The 11170-nt window shown below is 45.8% G+C and overlaps 1 protein-coding gene across 1 annotated transcript in view; it reads left to right on the top strand.

Moving 5' to 3' along the window:
- The window catches only part of BMP2K (BMP2 inducible kinase), a 276469-nt gene that overhangs the window by 207495 nt on the left and 57804 nt on the right, over window positions 1–11170 (top strand). Inside the window, 4 exon segments of the mRNA XM_075352427.1 lie at window positions 3911–3945; window positions 3947–4006; window positions 4008–4097; window positions 7333–7428. Of these exon segments, the coding sequence (XP_075208542.1) occupies window positions 3911–3945; window positions 3947–4006; window positions 4008–4097; window positions 7333–7428 (281 nt within the window).

Genomic DNA, 11170 nt, shown 5'->3' with positions numbered 1-11170 from the left:
TGATGTTTGGACACCACTATCTGTAATTTATGATGGTTGCAGCCCCAAGGGCATAAGGTAGTGTGTGTCCATCTATAGTCATACTATACCTAGGCAGCCTCATTTGAGTAGTACTCACAAATAACTGGTGAAATACGAGTGCTGCCATCAGTGTGCATCTGATTTTGGTATATGTAGCCCTATGGCAACATGACTATATTTTTTTGTTATTGTTTGTCTGTTTTTACTCACCTTGAGTGAATTGAGATTCACTTTTAGCTATATACCAATAAAAGTTATATTTTAGGTTTTATATCTTTGTCTGCCTGAATCCTTTGGAGGCAATCACTGCCTTAAGTCTGGAACCCATGGACATCACCAAACGCTGGGTTTCCTCTTTCTATAATGCTTTGCCAGGCCTTTACAGCCGCAGCCTTCAGGTCTTGCTTGTTTGTGGGTCTTTCCGTCTTAAGTCTGGATTTGAGCAAGTGAAATGCATGCTCAATTGGGTTAAGATCTGGTGATTGACTTGGCCATTGCAGAATGTTCCACTTTTTTGCACTCATGAACTCCTGGGTAGCTTTGGCTGTATGCTTGGGGTCATTGTCCATCTGTACTATGAAGCGCCGTCCGATCAACTTTGCGGCATTTGGCTGAATCTGGGCTGAAAGTATATCCCGGTACACTTCAGAATTCATCCCGGCTACTCTTGTCTGCTGTTATGTCATCAATAAACACAAGTGACCCAGTGCCATTGAAAGCCATGCATGCCCATGCCATCACGTTGCCTCCACCATGTTTTACAGAGGATGTGGTGTGCCTTGGATCATGTGCCGTTCCCTTTCTTCTCCAAACTTTTTTCTTCCCATCATTCTGGTACAGGTTGATCTTTGTCTCATCTGTCCATAGAATACTTTTCCAGAACTGAGCTGGCTTCATGAGGTGTTTTTTCAGCAAATTTAACTCTGGTCTGTCTATTTTTGGAATTGATGAATGGTTTGCATCTAGATGTGAACCCTTTGTATTTACTTTCATGGAGTCTTCTCTTTACTGTTGACTTAGAGACAGATACACCTACTTCACTGAGAGTGTTCTGGACTTCAGTTGATGTTGTGAACGGGTTCTTCTTCACCAAAGAAAGTATGCGGCGATCATCCACCACTGTTGTCATCCGTGGACGCCCAGGCCTTTTTGAGTTCCCAAGCTCACCAGTCAATTCCTTTTTTCTCAGAATGTACCCCGACTGTTGATTTTGCTACTCCAAGCATGTCTGCTATCTCTCTGATGGATTTTTTCTTTTTTTTTCAGTCTTAGGATGTTCTGCTTCACCTCAATTGAGAGTTCCTTAGACCGCATCTTGTCTGGTCACAGCAACAGCTTCCAAATGCAAAACCACGCACCTGTAATCAACCCCAAGACCTTTTAACTACTTCATTGATTACAGGGTTAACGAGGGAGACGCCTTTAGAGTTAATTGCAGCCCTTAGAGTCCCTTGTCCAATTACTTTTGGTCCCTTGAAAAAGAGGAGGCTATGCATTACAGAGCTATGATTCCTAAACCCTTTCTCCGATTTGGATGTGAAAACTCTCATATTGCAGCTGGGAGTGTGCACTTTCAGCCCATATTATATATATAATTGTATTTCTGAACATGTTTTTGTAAACAGCTAAAATAACAAAAACTTGTGTCACTGTCCAAATATTTCTGGCCCTGACTGTATATATATATATATATATATATATATATATATATATATATATATATATATATATATATATATATATATATATATATATATATATATATATATATAAAATGTGTGTGTGTGTATTATTATATATTCATTAGCCCCCTTTTTGTTTACCAGCTGATCTTGTAGGTTTTTTTAAAACCCAGAGAAGATTCAGTGTAGTGTAGGACCTTGAAGGGGCGCTGGGCTGGTATTGCAATGGCCATTATAATATTCTAAATGCCTCCATTTATGTTTTCAGGTAGAAGTTATTTAGTTTTTTCACAGTATGGTTTGAACTCAGGTTAGTACCAGTGTGGGAAACCAGCAAGGGAACCCCTGTTTCATTCTGTTTTTTTCTAATATATATATATATATATATATATATATATATACATATATATACACCGTATTTTTCGCTTTATAAGACGCACTTTTTTTCCCCCCAAAATTGTGGGGAAAATAGGGTTGCGTCTTACAAAGTGACTGTAACTTACCGGGCAGTAATGCGGCGATGGAGTGAGTCACAGGAGGCTGGTGCGGCCGGCAGTGGATCCCTGGCAATCGGCTGCGGGTGGCGGGCAGCCATGGATCCCCCGGCAATCGGCTGCGGTGGCAGCCGCCATGGATCCCCCGGCAATCGGCTGCGGTGGCGGCCGCCATTGATCCCCCGGCAATCGGCTGCGGGTGGCGGCAGCCATGGATCGCCCGGCAATCGGCTGCGGGTGGCGGCCGCCATGGATCCCCCGGCAATCGGCTGCGGTGGCGGCCGCCCATGGATCCCCCGGCAATCGGCTGAGCGGTGGCGGCCGCCATGGATCCCCCGGCAATCGGCTGCGGTGGCGGCAGCCATGGATCGCCCGGCAATCGGCTGCGGGTGGCGGCCGCCATGGATCCCCCGGCAATCGGCTGCGGTGGCGGTCACCATAGCCGAAATCTTTATCTGCGCCTGCGCTGCCTCCAACGCGACTTCCGGAAAATGGCTGTGGAAGGTGACGTAGGCGCAGATGGAGATCTCGGAGAAGCGAGATCTCCATCTGCGCATGCGCTGCCTTCCGTAGCCATTTTCCTGAAGTCCATCGCGTCGGAGGCTACGCAGGCGCAGATAGAGATCGCGGCTCTCAAAGATCACGATCTGCGCATGCGCGGGCTCCATTTTAGTCTCCGGCTGCTGCGGAGATCTATCATAAGAAAGAGGAGAGAGAGGAGAACGATTCTCCCTCTCCTCGCTAGGGCTGGATGCTGATTGGTGGAGACAAACTTCTGCAGAGCTGCCTCCACCAATCAGTGATCTGAGCCTGACAGTTGAACGAAGGGTCCCTAATAGGTGAGCAAAAAACACTGAAGGGGAACACAACCCCCATCATCAGCCTTCAGAATATACTGTATCAATCGGTGTATTCAGAAGGATGATGGGGGGCTGTAGTCCTTTAGTGTAAGCACTCCAGGGGAGGGACTAATGTAGTGGCCAAAGTGTTAATGTGACTACCACCCCCCTCATCTTTCAGAATACAGCCATGTATGGTATACAGTACATGGGTGTATTCCTAAGGATGAGGGGGGGTGGTAGTCCCAGATCCCCATAAAAGTGCATCATGCAGGTCCCCCATAGCCGTGTCATCCACGGATCCCACATAACAGTGCGTCATCCACAGGTCCCCCATAATAGTGCGTCATCCACAGGTCCCCCCATAATAGTGCGTCATCCACAGGTCCCCCATAGCAGTGTGTCATCCACAGGTCCCCCCACAGCAGTGTCATCCACAGGTCCCCAATAATAGTGCATGATCCTCAGGTCCCCCATAACAGTGCGCCATCCACAGGTTCCCCATAGCAGTGTCATCAACAGGTCCCCATAGCAGTGTCATCCACAGGTCCCCCCACAGCAGTGCATCATCCACAGATCCCCCCATAACAGACCCTCCTGTTGAGTCTAAATTGTTAAAATAATGTTTTTTTTAATTTATTAAAATGTTTTAGCACACTATTTGGCTCAATTCTTTTTTTTTTTTTTTTTAATTTTCCTCCTCTAAAACCTAGGTGCGTCTTATAATCAGGTGCGTCTTATAAAGCGAAAAATACGGTATATATATGTAATATATATATTTTATTATTATATTATATATCTATATTATACGTATATCTATATATAATATATAAGTGATTACTGATTTACAAATATTTGTCATATCATGTTGTAGCAACTACAGATCCAACAACTCCACGACCTGGGAATGGGCCCTAGCACATTGTTGGGCCAGGAAAATAGCCAACAGTCCTCACAGCAGCACAGAGTTTCTACAGCAGCTTCAGCCAGGAGACTGGAGATTACAGCAGCTGCATCAATTCCAGCCACCGCAACTGCTCCAGGACGCCTACATAAAGCAGGTCTGTTTTGTTTGTTTGTGCGTGTGTCTGTATGTATGGTGTATATATATAGCAGGTGAAATAAGTATTGAACACCTCACCAATTTTCAAAGTAAATATAATTCTAAAGCTGCTATTGAATTGAAATTCTTACCAGATGTCTGTAACAACCCATCCAATCCACACAAGTAAAGAAATTAAAACTTAGATGTCCATTACTTTAGTGATGTGTAATAATGAGAAATGATACGGAAATAGTATTGAACACACTTAAGCGGGCTTTACACGCTACGAGATCGCTACAGCGATCTCGTTGGGGGTCACGGAATTTGTGACGCACATCCGGCCGCTGTACCGATCTTGTTGTGTGTGACTCCTAGGAGCGATTTTGGATCGTTGCAAAAACGTCCAAAATCGGCTCCTCGTTGACATGAGGGTCCATTCTCAAATATCGCTGCTGTCGCGTGGGCGAAGTTGATCCTCGTCCCTGCGGCAGCACACATCGCTACGTGTGACGCCGCAGGAACGAGGAACCTCTCCTTACCCTGCCACACGACAGCAATGAGGAAGGAAGGAGGTGGGCGGGGATGTTCGTCCCGCTCATCTCCACCCCTCCGCTTTGATTGGCCGGCCGCTTAGTGACGTCGCGGTGACATCGCTGTGATGCCGATCGTGTTTCGGCTCATTCTTTGCTGAAATATTTCCACCATTGTTCCATCTTCAGCATCTTGGTAGATGGCAGAAGAATTTTATCAAGAATGTCTCTGGACATTTGTTCATTAATCCTTCCTTCAATTATATGAAGTTTGCCTGTACCGTTTGTTTAAAAACAGCCGCACATCATGATGTTCCCACCTCCAGACTTCACTGTTTGCATGGTGTTTTAGTGTTGATATGCAGTGCCTTTTGGCCTTCAAACATAGTATGTAATATGGCATCCAAAGAGTTCAATCTTGGTCTTATCTGAGTAGACTATATTTTCTGAGTATTTCACAGGTTTGTCTAAATGTTTTTGAGCAAACTTTAAATATGCTTGATCATAATGTTTGTTAAGGCAATGGAGTCTTGTGTGTGTGAGCATGTATACAGGCCATGGATGTTAGGTGATTACTTATTGTTTTCTTTGAAACAATTGTACCTGCTAATTCCAGGTCTTTCTGTAGCTCTCCACAGGTGGTCCTTAGCATTTGGAAAACTCTTATGATAATTATTTTCACTCCTTTGTCTGAAATTTTGCTGAGAGTACCTATTTGTGGCTGGTTTATGGTGAAATGATGTTCTTTCCACTTCCACATTATGGCTCCAACAGTGCTCACTGAAACCTTCAGTAGTTTAGAAATTCTTATGTAAGCAATTGTCATCTTTTGCAATAATAAGTTTTCAAAGGACTTGGGACAGCTCACTGGTTTTACCCATCATAGGATGTTTCACAGGTCAAAAAAAAGTATTAAACACATGAAGAAAGAGGTGAAAAAAAGCTATGGAAAGTCATGACATCAGCTGAAAACTATCAGTAATTAGAACGCAATCTTGCTGCTTAGTGAAAATTATATCAGCTGGTTCAACTGATGGCCTGTAAGAGGTGTCTCATTACAAGGGTGCCACCCAAGAAACATCCTAAATAGCTTGCTTCATCAGGGGGGAATCAAATTGATAAAGCAATCTATTTAGAGTGTGAAACGTACGTTGGGGGTTTCCTTTCCTTGGGCGGATTACTCCTCCATGTCTTGGCCTGCCTGCACTCCTTGACACTTTTAACCATATGGATATGGTATTTGTAGGTGTAAACTTGGCACTCTCTAATTTGATAATACTGATGTATGCAGTGGAATGGTAATGTGAGTGTTGCTATTTTGCACCTATTTTGTTAAATCCTTGATCATTCCATGAGTGTCTGGTTTTAGCTTTGTATTGGCCTCTTTTGATCATATTAAATTATAAATTGGTTATGGTTGTTGCAATCATAAGCAGCCCTATTTATGATATTTGCAGGCCAGTGTTGCCATTTTAGTCATCTACCCCTGTATTCTGCATTTCTTTATAAAAACTTATTTGATTGCCTTATCCGTTTATGGGTGTTTTTATGATTAATAAAAATATGTTTTTGAGCATTATAACTCGTTTTTTTTCTCCTGTTTGATCTACAAAGGATGGGTAGACTGTCTCGTGATAGTTGCCCCCATTGTTTGTCACCAGATGCTGAATTCTGGCACATGGGGGTACCATTAAATCCAATTATTTTGGTAAGAAGTGTTAGTAATCCCAAAGGCTGTCTCATTTTCTCCTATCCCCTACACACCGCAGGTCTGCCTGCTGGGCCTTTTAGATTAATGTGTATGGCCCCACTATACCGTACCTTCTTACAGGAAAGTTTATTTCAATCATGTAAAGGAATTACGTTGAGGTGGATGGGAGACAATTTAAGATTAATTAAGGCTGGCATTTGGTACGCCAGCTTTAATGAGGGCCGTGCAGGAGTAAGACTTAAAGGGGTATCCGAAACCAAGATCCTATCCCAATGTGTAATATTAATAATATTTTCAAATGCCTCCAATTAGAATTATAGAATAGTTCTCCTGATTAGTTATGTTGCTTACCTCATGTAGAAGGTATTATAGTAGCTTAAGTATCCATGGCTATGCCCACTAGCAACTAACTGTCACTATATAAGTGGTTGTAACCATGGATACCTAAGCTGCAATGCCCTGCACATGAGGCAAGTGACATAGTTAATCAGGAGAACTGTACTACATTTCTAAGTAGAGGTATTTGCTATTATTATTATTATTATTATTATTATTATTATTACACCTATTGCGTATTGGGATAGGATCTTTGAGCTAGGACTACCCTTTTATGAATTTGGCATACATATTTGTTGCATGCTCATCTGTGTGCCTCACAAAGTCACTACGCCCACTTGTCAAATTCATCAATAGTGGTGGTATTTCTTACACAAGAAATATTACTCCAGTCAAGGACATTTTTGGGTTAAGAAATGCCGACACTACTGAAGAATTTAATGGCTGAGCGTAGTCATGCCCTCTCCGACCCCAGCTATGCACATTTTTGGGGAGCTGCTTAAAACAAAATAAAACAACACAGGTCGCAAAAAGTTTGCTCAACTACTAATTCTTGCATTTTACCAGATATTTTCTTTATGTTCTCAGTGAAAGTAGTAAGAAAAGTGACTTAACAATTTTCCATTCTATATAGATGACTATGCACTAAACACCAGTGTCTTTGTTCTATACAGTATCAACAGGCATGTCAGCAGCAATTTCTCCAGCAACAATATTTGATGCACTCCCTATACCAGCAGCAACATATCCCACCGCAGTATCCAGCCATGGTAAGTCAGGGTAATATCGGTGTTTCTCTAATTCTATATTACTTCTTATTTTTCAGTGGCCCTTGTTGGCTGTTGTGGACTTCATGTTTAATTTGTGATCATTTTAATCACTTTTTCCACACAGTTTTAAAGCTTCCATGTTGTTGACTTGTGTCTACGTGAGGAATAACACTATTCTATAACATGTAGCTTGCTTTTTTTCAGTTTTCATCTCTACAGGCTCTAGTTACTAGAAGCTACAGCAGTTTTTTGTTTGTGTCTCTCTGCTTGTTTCCTTTCTTCCCCTCTCCATAGATGTGTGTAGGCAGCAGCTATATTATGAGACCCTCAGTTACGACAGATTGGAGCAGTTTTCAAGAGTGAATGATACTTATACGTAGGGAAAAATACCTTATTTTCTTATAAGATATATTACGAAGTATCTTATTGATATATATACATACACTGTATATAGTGTGTGTGTGTGTCTGTCTGTATATCTATATGTGTATATATATGTGTATATATATATCTATATATATAATTGCCTTATTCTGTCTGTCTGTCTGTCTGTCTGTCTGTCTGTCTGTCTGTCTGTCTGTCTGTCTGTCTGTCATGCTCCGAAATTGTGTCCTTACGGTGACACAAAGCTGATTGGCCGCTGGGCTCGCCATGGCCCCGCCCCCCCACACGGATTGGCCTCTCGCCCCGGCTCTCTGCAGGCCCCGCCCCCCTCACGCAATGCACGCTCGCTCTGGCGCAACTGACACGGGGCTCCGATTCCCAGGTGAGTACACACACACACATCAGACCACACTCACTCTCACACTCACTCTCACACTCACTCTCACACTCACTCTCACACACAGCTCACACATCACAACATGCTGGGATATCGCTTGCTTCTACACCGGCTCCGTCAGGATCCCGGCAGCGCCAGACATAACCTTGCGATGCTGGGATCTTAACGGAGGCCGTGAAAGCTGGTAACCATTATACACATCGGGTAACTAAGGTCCCTTAGTTACCCGATGTGTATCATAGTTACCAGTGTACACCGGCTCACACTCACTCTCATACACACCTCACACACACATCACATCGCATCCACACATCAAGGTCCTGCAGCTGCGGAACATACATAACATAACAGCACACACATAACAGCACACACACACAAATCAGATCACACTCACACATACCTCACACATCACATCGCATCCAAATACTCACAACATCCTGGGATATCGCTTGCTTCTCGGCGGCGATATTGTGCTGTGAGCTTCCAGGACCTGCGGGAGGATCACATGGCCAGAAGCATGTGATATCCCCGGATGTTGTGAGTATCAGCGCGTATGTGCAATATCGTCATTGTCTGTGTGTGTGAGTGGATGCGATCTGGTGTGTGTGAGTGGATGCGATCTGGTGTGTGTGAGTGGATGCGATCTGGTGTGTGTGAGTGGATGCGATCGGTTGTGTGTGTGAGTGGATGCGATCGGTTGTGTGTGTGAGTGGATGCGATCGGTTGTGTGGGTGAGTGGATGCGATCGGGTGTGGGTGAGTGTCGGCAGAGGAGCACGGCGTGCTGGAGGAGGCTGGGAGCAGAGAGGCTGATCTTGGGGAAGGCTGGGAGGGGGAGGCTGATGCTGAGGGAGGCTGGAAGGAGAGAGGCTGAGCAAACGTGCTCCATCCGCCATACTGCGCACTCCCCATCGTGCTGCATCCCCCATGCTGCGCACTCCCAAACGTGCTCCATCCGCCATGCTGCGCACTCCCCATCGTGCTCTATCCGCCATGCTGCGCACTCCCAAGCGTGCTCCATCCGCCATGCTGCGCACTCCCAAACGTGCTCCATCCGCCATGCTGCGCACTCCCAAACGTGGTCCATCCGCCATGCTGCGCACTCCCAAACGTGGTCCATCCGCCATGCTGCGCACTCCCAAACGTGGTCCATCCGCCATGCTGCGCACTCCCAAACGTGCTCCATCCGCCATACTGCGCACTCCCAAACGTGCTCCATCCGCCATACTGCGCACTCCCCATCGTGCACCATCCGGCATGCTGCGCACTCCCAAGCGGATGGAGCATGATGGGGGGTGCGCAGCATGGCGGATGGAGCACGTTTGGGAGTGCGCAGCATGGCGGATGGAGCACGTTTGGGAGTGCGCAGCATGACGGATGGAGCACGTTTGGGAGTGCGCAGCATGACGGATGGAGCACGTTTGGGAGTGCGCAGCATGCCGGATGGTGCACGATGGGGAGTGCGCAGTATGGCGGATGGAGCACGTTTGGGAGTGCGCAGTATGGCGGATGGAGCACGTTTGGGAGTGCGCAGCATGGCGGATGGAGCACGTTTGGGAGTGCGCAGCATGGCGGATGGACCACGTTTGGGAGTGCGCAGCATGGCGGATGGAGCACGTTTGGGAGTGCGCAGCATGGCGGATGGAGCACGTTTGGGAGTGCACAGCATGGCGGATGGAGCACGTTTGGGAGTGCGCAGCATGGCGGATGGAGCACGTTTGGGAGTGCGCAGCATGCCGGATGGTGCACGATGGGGAGTGCGCAGTATGGCGGATGGAGCACGTTTGGGAGTGCGCAGCATGGCGGATGGAGCACGTTTGGGAGTGCGCAGCATGGCGGATGGACCACGTTTGGGAGTGCGCAGCATGGCGGATGGAGCACGTTTGGGAGTGCGCAGCATGGCGGATGGAGCACGTTTGGGAGTGCGCAGCATGGCGGGTGGAGCACGTTTGGGAGTGCGCAGCATGGCGGATGGAGCATGATAGGGGGTGCGCAGCATGGCGGATGGAGCACGTTTGGGAGTGCGCAGCATGGCGGATGGAGCACGTTTGGGAGTGTGCAGCATGGCGGATAGAGCACGATGGGGAGTGCGCAGCATGGCGGATGGAGCACGTTTGGGAGTGCGCAGCATGGGGGATGCAGCACGATGGGGAGTGCGCAGTATGGCGGATGGAGCACGTTTGGGAGTTCGCAGCATGGCGGATGGACCACGTTTGGGAGTGCGCAGCATGGCGGATGGAGCACGTTTGGGAGTGCGCAGCATGGGGGATGCAGCACGATGGGGGGTGCGCAGCATGGGGGATGGAGCACGATGGGAGGTGCACACCTCCCCCCAACACACACACACACGCGCACTGCACAACACACACACACTAGGAATCACAAACAACGCCCTACACAGACACCCACACACACAGACAACGCTGCACACACAAATATACGCACATACTGCACAACACACACATTGCTCAAAACATACCTCCCCCCAAAACACACCACACACACACAAACCGCACAACACACACACACACACAACGCTACAGACACACAGCGCTCCACAAACAACGCAACACATACAACACCGCTCTCACCCCCCGCGACACTCAGAACATGTACAGCGCCCTACACAAACACTTGGTAACTACACACAACAACATCTATATATATATATATATATATATATATATATATATATATATATATATATATATATATATATATAAAACAAAAATCATACATGAACTACACAATACCTAAATTCTAGAATACCCGATGCGTAGAATCGGGCCACCTTCTAGTATATATATATATATATATATATATATATATATATATATATATATATATATATATATATATATATATATATATATATATATATATATATATATATAATGTGTGTGTGTGTGTGTGTGTGTAGTTCTCCTTAAAACTTATCTCCATTAATCTACTAAATATACTG

Source organism: Anomaloglossus baeobatrachus, chromosome 1 (assembly GCF_048569485.1).
Source record: "Anomaloglossus baeobatrachus isolate aAnoBae1 chromosome 1, aAnoBae1.hap1, whole genome shotgun sequence".
Lineage (NCBI taxonomy): Eukaryota > Metazoa > Chordata > Amphibia > Anura > Aromobatidae > Anomaloglossus > Anomaloglossus baeobatrachus.
This window is presented reverse-complemented; position numbering and strand designations above follow the sequence as displayed.